The sequence below is a fragment of the Ascaphus truei genome, chromosome 14, assembly GCF_040206685.1.
Source record: "Ascaphus truei isolate aAscTru1 chromosome 14, aAscTru1.hap1, whole genome shotgun sequence".
NCBI lineage: Eukaryota > Metazoa > Chordata > Amphibia > Anura > Ascaphidae > Ascaphus > Ascaphus truei.
Window position 1 is genome coordinate 48,165,025 of NC_134496.1, and position 17,503 is coordinate 48,182,527.

The 17,503-nt window shown below is 44.0% G+C and overlaps 1 protein-coding gene across 2 annotated transcripts in view; it reads right to left on the bottom strand.

Moving 5' to 3' along the window:
• Nucleotides 1-17,503, bottom strand: part of FNDC3B (fibronectin type III domain containing 3B) — a 226,689-nt gene that overhangs the window by 91,670 nt on the left and 117,516 nt on the right. For both annotated transcript variants that reach the window (XM_075570783.1, XM_075570784.1), the window contains one exon: nucleotides 16,706-16,993. In XM_075570783.1, coding sequence (XP_075426898.1) covers nucleotides 16,706-16,993 — 288 coding nt within the window. The remainder of the gene's footprint in view (nucleotides 1-16,705; nucleotides 16,994-17,503) is intronic.

The following is a 17,503-nucleotide window of genomic DNA, read 5'->3' on the forward strand; positions in this document are numbered from 1 at the left end:
TAATACCGGTATACACATACACGAGAGGTAATGCCGGTGTACACGTACACGTCCAGAGAGATAATACCGGTATACACATACACGCCCAGAGAGGTAATACCGGTATACACGTACACGCCCAGAGAGGTAATACCGGTATACACGTACACGCCCAGAGAGGTAATACCGGTATACACGTACACGCCCAGAGAGGTAATACCGGTATACACGTACACTCCCAGAGAGGTAATACCGGTATACACATACACGCCCAGAGAGGTAACACCGGTATACACATACACGCCCAGAGAGGTAATACTGGTATACACATACACGCCCAGAGAGGTAATACCGGTATACACATACACGCCCAGAGAGGTAATACCGGTATACACATGCAGGTCCAGAGAGGTAATACCGGTATATACGTACACGCCCAGAGAGGTAATACCGGTATACACATACAGCAACAGAAAACAGCAGTGAGGTAATACCGGTATACACATACACGCCCAGAGGGTAATACCGGTATACACATACACGAGAGGCAATGCCGGTGTACACGTACACGCCCAGAGAGGTAATACCGGTATACACGTACATGCCCAGAGAGGTAATACCGGTATACACGTACACTCCCAGAGAGGTAATACCGGTATACACATACACGCCCAGAGAGGTAATACCGGTATACACATACACGCACAGAGAGGTAATACCGGTATACACATACACGCCCAGAGAGGTAATACCGGTATACACATGCACGCCCAGAGAGGTAATACCGGTATACACGTACACGCCCAGAGAGGTAATACCGGTATACACGTACACACCCAGAGAGGTAATACCGGTATACACGTACACGCCCAGAGAGGTAATACCGGTATACACGTACAGGCCCAGAGAGGTAATACCGGTATACACATACACGCCCAGAGAGGTAATATCGGTATACACATACATGCCCAGAGAGGTAATACCGGTATACATATACATGCCAGAGAGGTAATACCGGTATACACATACACACCCAGAGAGGTAATACGGTATACACATACACGCCCAGAGAGGTAATACCGGTATACACATACACTCCCAGAGAGGTAATACCGGTATACACATACATGCCCAGAGAGGTAATACCGGTATACACATACACGCCCAGAGAGGTAATACCGGTATACACATACATGTCAATTATTACCTCTAATTTTTCACTGGACAGAGTGTCAAAATACAGTCCGGTTCAATACTGGACACCTTGCAACCCTAAGAGAGATAAGAGATCATGTGTGGCCCTTTTGCAGGCTTATGAGCTGAGAAGGATTTTGGCAATCTGGTCTCAGATTTTCCCAGCAGCTTTCTTAGTAGCACGACTGAATGGAGTTGAAAAAAATAAAATGTTAAGCTTGCAGCTGCAAAACCACTTATGAAAAAGACTCCAATGTGTGGCAGTTTTAACACGTTTAGGATGATATGAAGATGATGCAATCGGCTCTTAGATCTTATGCAATCCTTCTCTCTTGCATCAGCTGGTGCTGCCATCGAATATACCAAACTTAATATTTGTTTCCTGTTTTACACCCGTCACTGAAGTTCAGGGGTCAATGTCCCCTCGATCCAGATGCTAAGAAAAGAGAACACAGCAACAGTTCCAGGCACAACATGTCAAACTTCCCATTACAGCAGTGTCGGTCCTTCCCAATTTGTTGCCCTGACGAATTTATAATCATTCACGGACGCAAGCGAACTTGACACAAAGCACATGTATACATTGACGCATAAGAATGCAGCATGAATGTCATGATAGCAATGTCTGAACTCGGATTCCTGTATCCCCAATAGCACTGTCATTTTTAAAAAGGATGACCTAATGAGCCCTACCGTCCTGCAGAATGTCACAGCGGTGAAACGGTTAATGTTTGTATTTTTTTTTTTATAACTTGTATTTTATTGAAGAATGCATGCATTTTCCTAATTGAAAATCGCTACAATGTCATATAGAAGATCTAGAACAGTGTTTTTCAACCAGGGTTCCTAGGAACCCTTGGGTTCCACTGGCATGTCTAAAGGGTTCCCTACCATGTTCTGGCCATTGGGAAATTGTATGAAATACAGAAGAATGTACAATGCATCTGATCCCTATTAGAGAGGGTTCGGGTTCCTTACAATGCATCTGATCTCAGAGTTGCCATTAGAGATGGTTGGGGGATCCTCAGAATTTCACTTGGAGTTAATTAACCAACAAAAGGTTCGGAAACCACTGATCTAGAAAGTATATTTATGAATAAGTAAATGGCCAGAATATTTTTGAACGGGTCGGTGCTTTAAAGTCGGACTTATGATGGCGGAGTTTGGCCCAAACAAATCGTTGCTGTTACTATCAGCAGTGTCTGAACCATATGTTTTAGCTTTATCAGTGGTTTATCATAGTTGAAATGGTGTGTGCCAGCTAGACACTTAGCTGCTGGCTGCAGTGCAGATTTATTGTATCAACAGCCCTACATTCCAATGTAGTGACATCAGCATAAGATCCCTGCAATCCAAATGTCTCGTTCGCAAGAAAAGCGCAAGAAAAGCTCGACTCCTGCAGAAATCCCTGCCATGGCAGTAAACGTTTTGTGAGGCTGCAGCTCTTAGCTTCCTCCAGGACTAGGATTCCTCACACAGATAGCAGATACAAGAGGATAATAAAGAATTAGGAGTAGTTCTCTTACACATCCCTGGGTCTGTCAGGACATTTAACCTGTGGCTGGCAAATTATACGCTTAACAACTAGCTGAGTCTTTTTTTGTTTTACTGAAGTACAAAAATAAGTTATGAGAAGTAACAAAAAAAGTGACAAAACTCCTTCAGCGTACAGCACTGATAAAGAACTCTTATGACCACGTTCAAATGTCTGAGACAGGTCCACAAAACCGCACAGCATACCGTTCTTCCACCGCAGAAAAGGATTCTGGGTAATGGCATATAAATAAGCTCACTTTTTGCTTCTTATTACAAAACATAACAGTATGGGCAGCATATAAGGAAGCAGTGCCACATATCCTTGCTGGCATCTTGCTTGTCCTAGCAGACTACAAATAAGATGCTTCTGCAGAGATTTCTGAAGGACAGGGACTGCGGGAGAAACCCCTTTACCTTCTGACCCCAACTATACGGTGTGTGTAGCCGCAGAATGAGAAAACTACTGGTTCACCAAATCCCACCATACACTCCTCCAAGCATCGCAACAAGTGGATGAGGTGGAGAAAAGGCGATTGAAAAGGGACTGTAGGTGAAGGGAAGCAGAGAAGTGAATGAACAGGGGGCAACTTATGTCGTAGGGTTGCCAGGTGTCCAGTATTGAACTGGACTGTCCAGTAACAATGTACAGGTAATACTGGACATGTATGTGTATACCGGTATTACCTCTCTGGACATAGTGACCTGACTGGCTTGGGGGCCGCAGCATTTCCCCGAGCAGGGCTGTCGCTAGGGGGCCGGGCAGGTTCCTCCATCCTGATTAGTTGCTGCTGGGTAATGCAAAAAATCACAAGGTGGTGTCCGGAGCCTGAGGTTGGGACCAAAGAGAGGAGGAAACAGCATGGAGAGGTGAGAGCGGTGTGTGTGTCTCTCGAGTGCTTCTCACCTTTCACCATTGTGCCCAGTATTTTTGGAGAAGCCGCCTGGCAACCCTACTTATGTGAGATATTTGAGTCCAACTTCCCCCTCTGTGACCGCAAGGGAAGGAGACAGAAGTAAGGGAATTGGAGACACAGGGAGAATCAGGTTCCTTCTTCGCTCCATTGTAAATAAACAGAGCAAACAGAGATGACCAAAAGGACCCAAATGAGTGTTTCTGCCAACTCCTTCACAGTCTGCTATATTGAAAGCTGTAGAAGGGGAAAGAGGCAAATATGTCCATAATTTATAAAAAGAAAAATTTTATGTCGCCGAAGCAATGTCGTCTCATTTGGAAGCAGTGTGAACCACTTCGTAAAACTCCGGAGACGTCCGAATCCGGTTCCCAAGGAGCCCTCAGCATACCAGTGCTTCATGCATTCCTTCTTTTGTGATGCCCAATTCTTCTGACATGCACCATGGCAGGTAACACAGCCCCCTCTAACTGCCTCTGCACAGTGTGACATGCTCTAGCAGGACGAGCAAAACCAATTATTATAGCAAGAGCACAGCTGTTCCAAGCCTGGATCGCCATGTGAAAATACTTCTCAACATCGCAGCCACAAGATTCAGACAGGAGTGGCCAACTCCAGTCCTCAAGGGCCACCAACAGATCAGGTTTTCAGGATATCCCAGCTTCAGCACAGGTGGCTCAATCAGTTGACTGAGCCATCTTTGCTGAAGCAGGGATATCCTGAAAATCTGATCTGTTTGTGGCCTTTAAGGACTTAAGTTGTCCCCCCTTTATTTAGACTGATCTAGCAATATTTAAAGCATTAATACCTTCTGTTATTTAGTGTTCGGTACCTTAGACTTGTATGCCAATCAGCCTATTTCTGAGCAACTGTGAGAAATCTTAAAGCAGCAGTTCAGTCTTTTTTTTTTTTTTAATTTATTTTTTTACTTCAATAGTTTTATGTGTGCAATCTCTAATTAGCTAAAGAACAGTATAGCTGCAGGTCAATTCGTTCTCCATGTATTGATAGGTCGAAATTTAGTGACATATTAAAAGATGGGATTTGTTTATAATCTGCTTGACTGGCAGTGGAAGCTCATGAATATTCATGAGCACTCCTGCACTGACATGTGCTAGAGGGAGGGCAGGGCTGACAAAGGGGTGTGCCAGGGCATGTGACAGGACATGAAGGGGCAGTGCCTTAGCAAATGGCTGTTAAAATAGAATACAAGAAAATTGGTCTTTCAAAGTTGTTTTTTTAAAAACAGAAAATGCTAAAAGTATTTTTTCTTACTACAGAACTGATTTATTAAAAAAACCCATATGCAGGATATTGACTGAACTGCGGCTTTAATGGCAAGTTCCCCGCAATGTTGCTTCAATCGGCAGTATCACAGTCGCAGCGGTTTCCAACCTTTAATTTTCTTAAGGAACCCTATAATTATATTGTGATATTCTGCAAAACCCCAACTCTCTCTAATAGCACGTCTGAAATCAGATACATTGTAAGGAACCCCAACCCTCTCTAATAGCGCGTCTGAGATCAGATGCATTGTAAGGAACCCCAACCCTCTCTAATAGCGCGTCTGAAATCAGATACATTGTAACGAACCCCAACCCTCTCTAATAGTGCGTCTGAAATCAGATACATTGTAACGAACCCCAACCCTCTCTAATAGCGCGTCTGTGATCAGATGCATTGTAAGGAACCCCAACCCTCTCTAATAGCGCGTCTGAGATCAGATGCATTGTAAGGAACCCCAACTCTCTCTAATAGCGCGTCTGAGATCAGATGCATTGTAAGGAACCCCAACCCTCTCTAATAGCGTGTCTGAGATCAGATGCATTGTAAGGAACCCCAACCCTAATAGCGCGTCTGAGATCAGATGCATTGTAAAGAACCCCAACCCTCTCTAATAGCGTGTCTGAGATCAGATGCATTGTAAGGAACCCCAACCCTCTCTAATAGCGCGTCTGAGATCAGATGCATTGTAAGGAACCCCAACCCTAATAGCGCGTCTGAGATCAGATGCATTGTAAGGAACCTCAACCCTCTCTAATAGCGCGTCTGATATCGGATGCATTGTAAGGAACCTCAACCCTCTCTAATAGCGCGTCTGAGATCAAATGCATTGTAAGGAATCTCAACCCTCTCTAATAGCGCGTCTGAGATCAGATGCATTGTAAGGAACCCCAACCCTAATAGCGCGTCTGAGATCAGATGCATTGTAAGGAACCCCAACCCTCTCTAATAGTGTGTCTGAGATCAGATGCATTGTAAGGAACCCCAACCCTCTCTAATAGCGAGTCTGAGATCAGATGCATTGTAAGGAACCCCAACCCTCTCTAATAGTGCGTCTGAGATCAGATGCATTGTAAGGAACCCCAACCCTCTCTAATAGCGCGTCTGAGATCAAATGCATTGTACGGAACCCCAACCCTCTGTAATAGCGCTTCTGAAATCAGATACATTGTAACGAACCCCAACCCTCTCTAATAGCTCGTCTAAGATCAGATGCATTGTAAGGAACCTCAACCCTCTCTAATAGCGTGTCTGAGATCAAATGCATTGTAAGGAACCTCAACCCTCTCTAATAGCGCGTCTGAGATCAGATGCATTGTAAGGAACCCCAACCCTCTGTAATAACGCGTCTGAGATCAGATGCATTTTAAGGAACCCCAACCCTCTCTAATAGCGCGTCTGAAATCAGATACATTGTAATGAACCCCAACCCTCTCTAATAGCTCGTCTAAGATCAGATGCATTGTAAGGAATCTCAACCCTCTCTAATAGCGCGTCTGAGATCAGATACATTGTAAGGAACCCCAACCTTCTCTAATAGCGCGTCTGAGATCAGATGCATTGTAAGGAACCCCAACCCTCTCTAATAGCGTGTGTGAGATCAGATGCAATGTAAGGAACCCCAACCCTCTCTAATAGCGCGTCTGAGATCAGATGCATTGTAAGGAACCCCAACCCTCTCTAATAACGCGTCTGAGATAATTTACATTGTATATTCTTCTGTATTTCCTACATTTTTCAAATGACCTGTAGAATGCTGGGATCCCATTAGGCGTGTCCTACGCACTCCAGTTGAAAACCCCTGGTCCAAGCCTTCCTCCACTCCTCTGACCTCAATGGCTCACTCACAAGACGCTCACTCGTATCAAATAAGAATGAAAAAAAAATGCTAAGGAAAACAATGGGATATTTCTAGAAACAGAGGGACCTATTCTCATTGCTCCAAAGTGTGACAAACCGCTTCTAGAGTGTCCTTTAGAAGCAGATTGGCGTGCTTTGCTATTCTGTAAGACCGTCTCGCGCGTCCAATCCGATCGGTTTGTCAAAAAAGCCTCAAACTTGCAATATTTTTTTACTAAAACTGCTATTCTCGTAGCTTCATTATTCAAACTTCTCCTAGAAACGCACATTTTTCCTTCACACCACTACACCACTACAAGGCTGGTGAGATTGGTTTTGCGAGTCACATCCAGCGCCTGAAATATGCGTTTGGCCGAGAGAGGAAACCCCATAAATCAGACTGGGGATGGAGTTAGCAAGACCTCAGGTCATCTCGCTTCTAAAGCCTCGGCCAGAGTGGCGCTGAGTGGGCCGGCGCGCTCACGCTGGCCGCGATGAAACACATTGTGGCAATGTGTGTGGCCAGCATGATTTAAGCCAGCTTAGAGCAAGCAAATTTGATTTTGCCGCTCGCAACCGTGGCACGTGAGTGGTTCGCCCAATGAGGGCGAACCAGTTCCGTGACGTCGTGGCGGCGCCCCCAGCCGAGCAGGGCGCAGCGCACAGGCGCCAACGCACCCGCTCCCTGCCCGGCCGCAGCCTCGACCACGTACAAACTGTGCGTTTTCACTGGTAAACCGAACGGTTTATCACTTTTTAGAGAAGCGGTTTAGAAGAAGCGGGTTGCAATAGAGAATAGTGTTTTTTTCCCTCACATTTCATTCCGCTACTTCTGCCTATGCCAAACCGCGTGGTTTGGCAATGACAACTTCGAACTACTAGTATAAGCCCCAAAGGCTGGATTAAAACAAAAATCTCTCAATCTCAACGTTCCCCGAGGATAATACTCAGTGTGAGCAACATAAATGTGTTCAATGGGAGCCCTCAGCTTGGTGCGGATTACAGAGCATTTGCAGCCAAATATAACATTCTGTTTGGCCGGAGCACGATGTCCATCGATTGACTCTGCTAAACCAACGTGAAAAGCAAAAAAAAAAGCCTCACTCGTGTGCCCCTCCGCCCCTATTAAAGCAACCCATGAAGGTACTAGTGTTTTTATCCCCTCGTTACTGGGGGCGGGGGGGCTGCAGTATACTGAGGGATTTCATTATGTCGAGAAAACGTTGGAGAGCAATTCACAAATAGAGTGATGAGTCGATACAAAAAGTATTCTTAGACTGCTAATTCTAGCAAACATGAGACGTATGTATATTTTTGTAACTCAAAAGCATACACAGATATGTATCCAATGTAGCTTACCAAATAGTTAGTAGAGTCAGGAAGATAGCCACTACAAGGAGGATATCTGGGAGCGTTGAGGAAACGACAAATATAAAAAATATATTTATATGCCATATAACACGTTGGTTCAGAGGGCGGAAAACTCCAGTCCTCAAGGGTCAACAACAGGTCATGCTTTAAGAATATCCCTGCTTCAGCAAGGGTCACTCAATTAGTGGTTCAGTCGTTGACTCAGTCAGCCTCTTTTGAAATAGGTGGCCATATTGGGTGCCCCTGGGAAGCAGGATTTTTGCCAACTTGATCGCGGGAGAACGGATCGATCGGCAGCTTAGATAATTAAAGACAAGGAACTGCTGCATTTATTAAAACAAAAATCGTCAAAGTCAATGCCACTTTAAGGTATATGTGTGGCGTTACCAACACGCCACGGCCTACACCACGATAGGCTGGCTTCTGAAGAATATGCCAAAATAAGTTAGAAAATGAATAAAGTTCCCTCCACCAGGGCCCATGTTTGCTGGTAGTACCCAGTACCGGCCTCCAGGTGGCATCAGGGCGGGCAAACGAGGGCGAGGTAGTGGACTATAGGGAGCACAAAAGAGTACAGCCCCTTCCTCGGAAACATGTCCCCCAAACAGCTGAGGTTGGGGATGAGAGGAACCTGAGGGGCTCCACACACAGATCCAGAGATCTGGAGGTGAAAGGTGGGCAGAGCTCTCCGATCTGCAATACCCCCTCAATGAAGGTGCGTAAATTGGGGGTGGGAGTGATGGTGAATTTAAACTCCTAGATCAGGCGGCAAAGGGATGTGGGCAATAGACAGATGCATACAGTGCGAGAGCACCTCTGCCTCTGCTAAGTCCCGTCGCTCGCAGTCCGGGAGATCCTCCCACTCTGGTCTCTTGTGCCTGGATTAGTCATCAGCGGCGGGTATACAGGGTGACTCCAACATCCAAGGCTTCAATGCCGGATTAAACAGCGGCGGCTCAGCAAGGAAGTCAAGAGAATTTACAGTGGACCCCACATGATGGTACAAAGGTAGTGAAGGTGAGGAGGGTGTTCTGCATGTCGAGTGTATGATAACATAATGAACGTATAATCCTTTGTCTCATACCTTTTTCAACCAAGTCAAACTTGTGGTCATGTTCCTATTATTGAGCATATGACCAGTATAGGTGGGGGCGGGGGTTCCTCGAATAAGTCCTTTGCTTTGTTTACCAATCAGGGAGCTCTAATTGCTAACCTCCTGGGAGAAAAGATATCAAATTACACATGTATGTCATTCTACAGTCTGTGTACTGTAAGTGATCAAAAGGGGCACATAGCTGGCACGCCGAACGGCTGCTTTCCAGAATAAAACTCAAGCATTCTTTTATTAGAATAACCGTAGAATAAAAAACATAAGCAATCACACTCTGATCTACATGTGCTTTCATCAAAGGAATCAACGTGCATGAAATGTCTGCGTCCACGGGCGGGTGGTTCCCGGTGCAAGTTAAAAATAAAAACACCCCCCTCTGCCCCTGGGGCACTACCTGTAGAGCGGGTCCTTACATGGCAGTGGCGACACCCCACTTAGGCTGTGACTGCAGAAGTAGGGCCAGACTTCCGGTGGGTCCTAATTTCTGTGTTAGGTTCACCTTGGGTGGGCACCGCTGCTGCCGGGTAAGGGCCACAGGTAGGGCCCTGCCAGTGGCTGTGGAGAGAGGGGCCTTGAGAAAAGCTGTAACGCTGTTCCAACTGCTAAAATAAATGTCGGAACAGCGTTCCGGCTTGTGGAGGGTGGACCCCCTAAAGGTGCTGGGCCCTAGTGCAACCGGAACCGGCTGCACATATGGTAGTGCTGCCACTGTCTGGGTCTCCTGTTGGTCCCGTTACACAGCGGTTCTCTCTCACCACACACGTTCCCCGCAGGCGCCGGAGCGCTGGTATCGAGGGTTTCTGCCCGGGCCACTACTCGCCCCACATCCTGTAGCAGCAAGCAGGTCTCAACGTGGGGACAGTCCCTCCAAACCAGCGCCCCAGCATCTGCATGGAACGCGAGTGGAGAGAGAGAGGACCAAATCGAGGGGACCCAGACATCTAATGCCCGCTGGTTCCATGTACATTGATGGAGGCCCATGTGAACTTGAGTGTGAATGCTTATTATTATTCTAATAATAAAGGGCTACACCATATAGTGCGCCTCTGTGCTACTCCCATTGTCTAGTTCCTGCAAGGACTATGAAGACCCTCCTTGGGACCAGCCACACACAAATTAATTCCTATGGTCTTTTGGATATCATTTATGGTTAAAGTGACTATATTACTATAAAGATATGCGCACTGAGAGCAGCGGATTTGTGTAAGCTTTAAAAGGATGATCTGGAAACAATTTAAAATCAGTGAAAAATATGACGGCATACTAAAGAATAGAAGTCTTTGTGTAAGGGTAGTAAAAATATGACTTCTTTGCTCTTACCAACAGTAAAGTGAATCAATGGCGCACTGGAGAATTCTGGAAACCTTGGTAAAGTTATGATTTTAGAATAAAAATAAAATAATCTAATAAAGCAGCAGCTTGTTTTTTTCTGCAAATTCTGGTTTCTGACTGCTTTCTGCTTTGAATACCAAGCATTCCATCTGCTCACCAGCTGTGCGACTTAATCCTCTCTAATAACTACAGCTCCGCACTGCACCCTGAGAATCCAGAACGTTGAAAAACTTTGCTTCACACTCACTGCCAGAATTGATTTTTAGACGTTTGTCTCATACGAAAAACAGTGTAAACAGTGTGCAATGACAGGTGGTAACTTTCCACTCTCCAACCACACTGGGCATGTCATGCTATGTTTCCAGCTGCACTAGACCCGATTTGCCAGAACACCCATCTCACCCTATTAAACTGGAAGTTGCTTGTCGACAGTTTTCCCATAGTTCGTTTACACTCCGCTACCTTTACAAAAAAAAAAGAAAAGCCTGTCAGCGATGTAACAGTAAAGTATCAGTCATGTATATATGTATAATTCCTTGGCAATGGATTGTAGGTCCCTGTGGAAGTGAAGGGAAGAAATATAGGGCGTGTGATGAAATATTGTAACTCCATGTCCCAAAATGAAGTCATCTTCCATGCTGTTCTCATACTGTTTCAAGAAGCTGTAAAGATGGATGCAACTTTGAAGTGATTCTGCATTTAAGGTTGCCATGGTAACTGTTGTAGCAGCAGCATTTTGGTTTAGAGTCAGAAATCCAAATACTGTAGCTCAGACACAAGGTATATAACTTCCATTTGATATTTTTGGTTACAACTCTGTTGAAGGAATGACGTTGTACAGTTGGTGTGCGAACATAGATTCCTTAGTGACACTTTGTAAACACACATATTTAATTATTGTCATAGGAATATTTCCTGGAACTTTGCATTGAAACTCTTAAGTAACGCTTTTCACGCATGTATTCGAGTGAAAGAAAATTCCGGCCTAAGTACATGTTCTAAAAGCTGCAGTGTAGATATCCAAGATCTAGTTGTGCTTGATTTCCCACATCTGGCTAATGAATGCCTTCTAGATTGCATCATTACTCCAGATAATATTAAAACTGCTCCATGTTGACGAACTCATTAAAACCTTTAGGGAGCTTTCTTTATCCACAATTATTCCTTGGCAGAGCAATCAGACAGCCGGTATTTCATATCTGTTGGGGATACTTTATATCCTGGCCCTTCAGAAATGACTATGTTGGTGATATGCAAATTACTGTCTATAACTCAAGGGTGCTACACTCCTGTTCTCAAGCCCCCCGAACAGGTCAGGTTTTCTGGATATCCCAGCAGGTGGCTCAATTAGAGGCTCAGTCAAAGACTGAGCCTCCTGTGCAGAAGCAGGGACTGATTGAGCCACCTGTGCTGAAGCGTGGATATCCTGAAAACCTGGCCAGTTGGGGGGGACATGAGGACTGGAGTTAAGCACCCATGTAATAAAGGATATACTGTATCCAGAATTAGAACATCACTACGGTTTCAACAGGAGAGACCATAGGGACGGAACAGCTACAGCTCGGAGGAGAGGAGGGAGAGGAAATCTAGAATTAAAAACTATCACATCGATCAAAGGGTTTCACAAACATACAAGAGGGAAGCCTATCTCAGAAACGCTAGAACAAGATGTGCGCTGAAGCTGGGAGGTGGGACGGAGGCTCAGGGGAAATGTGGGGAATGTTTCTTCATGGAACAGGGGGGTGGATATATAGAACAGTCTCCCCGCAGCGGTGGCAGAGACTAAGGCCTCGGGCATGGTCAGCCATGCTGAGGCGCGCTAGTACTTACCAGTGAGCCCCTACAGCCGCAATGAGAGCGGCTTTAGTAGGGGCTCGCCTACGCTTTCGCAAGCGGGCGGAAGCGTAGGTCTTAGGGAAATTTTAATGAGGGCTCTGGCCCGCCAACACACCGCCAACACGCCCCCGACACACCCCCGGACGGCGCGCTAAGGCACCCGCTTTCCCTGAGCCTCAGCGCGCCTCCGCACGCCAGCAAGAACCTTGGCCGAGGCCTAATACAGTTTAGCAATCCAGAAAAACGCTTCGGCGAGATGTAACGCTATGCTAAATTTGAAAAAGATCAATAATATAGGGTCTTAGGTTTCACAACAGATAGCAAAATGGGCAAACTTGGTGGGTCTAGTAGTTCTTATTTGCTGTAAATTTTGGGCAGAATAACGAGTTTATTAATTTCTATGATATCAGTTTCCTGTTTACTTTCCTCTCCCCCTCTCTCCCCTCCACCCCTCCCCCTCTCTCCCCCTCCCAGCCCAACTATCCTCTACTTTGTTAACAGAACGCAGCAGCCAGTTGGGAGGTTTGAGATCCCATCTGCGACCCACAGTAGTTCCTAAAAAGTTTCATTGTAAACGGACCAATTATACAAATCAGTCCATTAGAAAGTACAAGGTAGGGAAAGCAAGGAAGGGTCTTGGTGCGTTGATTTTGGGCTTTGCTAAGAGTTATTGGACCATTGATGGAGATTTAGCGAGCTTTGACTCAAGTCATAACATGCACTAACTAACTATGTTAGTGAAAGCATTGTCCCAGGAGGGGAACCGATCATCCCTACAAAGTGAATGAAGGCTACAATTAGCCCTGCCGGTTTATCAAAACACTGCCGGCTTCTTGTTTCTCTAGAGACAAAGCACAAAGAAAGTAGGTTCTTAAAAACTGTGTATAATGTAGGTAACGGGGAAAATTGGGTAAAATATACATTGTAAGTTGAAATTGATACCAATAAGAGGCTTTAAAAGAGAAAGAAGGCAATAGAAAATGAAAAAGACAGAGAAGAAAGAAATGAATGAAGGAAAAAGAAAATAAATACACTAATCATCATTAAATTAGACACATGTGACACTATATAAAGCTATGAAAAGATACATTTAGTTTAACAACATAGTAACCAAGGCGAGAAATCATTAAATTACATGTTCCAAAAAAATATCAATTCTCAGAGAGGTTGGAGAAACAGATCCCTTGAATAAAAAGGCCAAGCGAGGTGGTTTTCATAGGAATTAGCGCTTTGTTTGTTTTTCCAAAAGCCAGATTTACCATTTCTCTGCTTGATATTGCTCACCGGTTAGGTATGGGACTCCTAGAACACCACCCTCGTAGCTCAAGGGGCACCATTAAGTGACTGAAAACACGCCTGCCAACTGCAGTTCAAATATGTTAGCTAACCAAATGTCCTCAAATACCGTACCATACGTCTTCCAATGATCATATCCAACCCATATTAACCCACGTTGAGCGCAGACTGGGCTGAGAACTGATCTCGCTTCTTAGGATTTCACAGAAACAGATCAACTGAACTTTTTCAGAAATGGTAAAATCCACATGTGATCATTGGAAGAGTATATTGTACCCAAGATTCGGGCAGTATTTAACCAATATCATCTTTAAAAACAGTCGTTTGTAAAAACGGATGGCTAGCACTGCCCCAAACTGTGTTTTGGTAACTAATTACAAGTTAAGCCCGCAAGATCGATCCTAAATAGCAAATTTAAGTGGCAAGATGAACTACAGATGTCACTATTGAACATTGCAGAGGGGGGGGGGGGGAATTAAAGATTTTATTCCTTAATGATTTAGAGTTTCAATTTAAAAAACAATACATTTATGTCTTTTTCGTGTTAACATTACTGAAATCAGAGTCTGTCTAGGATGTTTCCATACATCTGATATATTCTAAACTCTGCAACTGTCACAAGGTATCGATAGATGCTCTCAATGTCCGGAACGGAAGGCTGCAGAGGTAGTTTTGGTGTTGGGTAGACTTAGAAGCATTTTTATCTGCCTCCCTTTCTTCTATATAGTAATAAAGGAGGGAGACCGTGGTATCTGCGTTGCCCCAAAGGCGTACAGCCAAAGGGCGTGAGCCGTTTGCTGCCGTTCGCTGATGTTAGTTGATGTTAAAGCTGCTCTATTTCTAACAGAAACTCACAAGCCCTTTATCCCTGTACCCAATTTTCCTACTTTATCTGTCCATGAAATGTCTGTGAAGTGACTGTATAACCCTGTTCTTTTATTGTAACCATGTATTTTTTATAACTCCGTGCCCAGGACATACTTGAAAACGAGAGGTAACTCTCAATGTATTACTTCCTGCTAAAACATTTTTATATATAAATAAATAAAAATAAAGTATGATACCTTTTATTGGACGAACAAGTAGTTGATATGTTACCAGCATTCGAACCTCTCAGGATTCTTCATCGTGTCCTACCCAAGGTTTGAAAGCTTGTAACATATCAACTATTTGTTGGTCCTAAGAAAGGTATCATACCACCTACCCCCTCTCTCTCCTTTGTTACTACATGGAAGAAAGGACCAGCATGGCCCCCCACTTTCTTTGATATGTCATTTTAAGAAAGGGCACGTTCACGCTTTCATAACATAAGACATTGCATAACACCATTTACACAATACCAGAACCAATTGTGTTTTAAATTTTTTCTTCTTTTTTTTAAACACGGGTTTGAAGCAAGGGGTCTCCGAAACTGAACTCAGTTAATTTCAGCTCTGAGACCCCCTGCTTCCAGAGACATCTACCTCCCAAAGGGGTGCGGGTATCTTCTGCATATTTCTGCAATTTAAAGCTCCCGCGTCACATGGGCCAATAGGAAGCTGCACCTGATGACGTCACAGCTTCCTATTGGCCTGGGAGCCTTGAAAAGCTGACGAAACATGAACACTGGAGTAGCTACCGGCACCCACTGTGGAGGTAAGTACCTCTGGAACCAAGGGGTCCCTAGAGCTGAAATGAAGGGGGTTCAGCTCCACAGACCCCCTTCTTCAATACTGTATTAAACAAATGAAGAAGAAAACATGGCAAAATAAATAAACCCCTATGGTTGCAACAAAATCGATTTCAACTACAAGCATCTTTAAAGCTGCAGTTCAGTCTTTGGTTTTTTTTTTTTTTATTTATTTATTTTTTTACTTCAATAGTTTGATGTGGGCAATCTCTAATTACCTAAAGAACTGTATAGCTGCAAGTCAATTCGTTCCCCTGTCTATTGATCGGCAAAGCTTGGCGACATCTTTAAATATGGGGAATGTAAATCGTTGCTATAGGAACAAGCATGCTTGTTAAAATAGAATACAAGAAAATTGGTCTTTCAAAGTTGTTTTTTTTTAAACAGAAAATGCTAAAAGTATTTTTTCTTACTACAGAACTGATTTATTAAAAAAAACACACATGCCTGATATTGCCTGAACGGCAGCTTTAAAGAGAAAGTATTAGACCGTGGTAATAACAGAAAGAATTACATTTGTAGCCATGTAAGAGTTTGTTTTCTCTGTGTTGCACCGTCTGTATTTTTAGTACAATCATTTCATTGACATGTAGCCAGAAACATAAAATAATGCTTTTAATGTAAATTTCTCCTAGATTATGAATATCAGGTCATGTGCAGCCGCTTAACCCAACCAAGATATAATCGTGACCTGGAGAAATAGTGACCGGCCGTTGGTGCGTGCTTCACACACAGTCTTCTATGAACCTTCATGACTGAAGGGATCAAGAGAGCCAGGAATATGGAGTATTAGTTTGTAATACGAGTCGTTTCTATAGCTCTGGCTGTTTCAGTTATCCTACAGATTGTCCATTGTGCATCTGCGGATTTCCCCCAGATACGTAGGATATTGCAATTGCCCTGGAATACCCATCCTCTGCCGCGGTTTCTGTTTTTTAATGATTATAACAGGGGTGGCCAACTCCAGTCCTCAAGGGCAACCAAGAGGCGAGGTTGTCAGGATGTCCCTGCTTCAGCACAGGTGGCACAAGCCATAATAAATCAAAACAAGCCATATTTATTGCATATTCCATATCCCTGCTTCAGCACAGATTGCACAAGCCATAATAAATCAAAAGCAATATTTATTGTATATTCCTTATTCCTGCTTCCGCACAGGTCAAAGGCTGAGCCACTGATTGAGCCACCTGTGCTGACGCAGGGATATCCTTAAAACCTGACCTGTTGGTAGCCCTTGCCTACTGGAGTTGGCTACCCCTGGATTATAACATAAGAGGTAGCCCTGCAGTACAAAGCATGTGTTCCTTCATTGTGCATGGATTTGTACATCTGGATATGTGTACATACCTTGTGCGTCTTGCTCATTTGACCGTGGACTACTTCTCGCTCTGCGCTCCGTTTTCTTTATTCCTGTTCCTCCGCTAACACCTCCACAGACTGCCCCATTGTGCGTTTTCCCATTGCCGTTGTAAACTGTGGTGCAGTTCCCCAAATAGGTCTTGTAGAGGGATGACGGGGGACTGTTTAATCGATTTTGTCTGTCAATCTGTCTGTCTTTGAGCTTTTTGTGCTGTGGCTTACAATACTGGTCTTCTCGTGTAATGTAACTGGACATTCCATACAGGGGTATTATTTCTACAACAAAAAGCAAGGAGAGAACAGTCATTAAGAAAACAAAAGACATTCCCCTTCTCCCCCTTCACAAAGTGAAGTGACTTATACATTTTTGTTTTTGATTTATTTTTATTGTATCAATATGACATTGTTTCATAGTTACATAGTAGATGAGGTTGAAAAAAGACATATGTCCATCAAGTTCAACACGTGCTAAATTTAGATGATAAATACTTTATCCTATATTTGTATTTACAGTATATTGATCCAGACGAAGGCAAACAGAAAACCCCAGTGACACATTATCTAGTGATATCTCATAAGGGGAAAATAAATTCCTTCCTGACTCCAAATATTGGCAATCAGATTACTCCCTGGATCAACATCCTTCCCATGTTTACTTATTTGGTATATCCCTGTATACCTTTCCTTTCTAAAAAGATGTCAAACCCTTTTTTGGAACACATCTATTGTATCTGCCATCACAGTCTCCATGGGTAATGAACCCCACACTGTAACTGCCCTTATTGT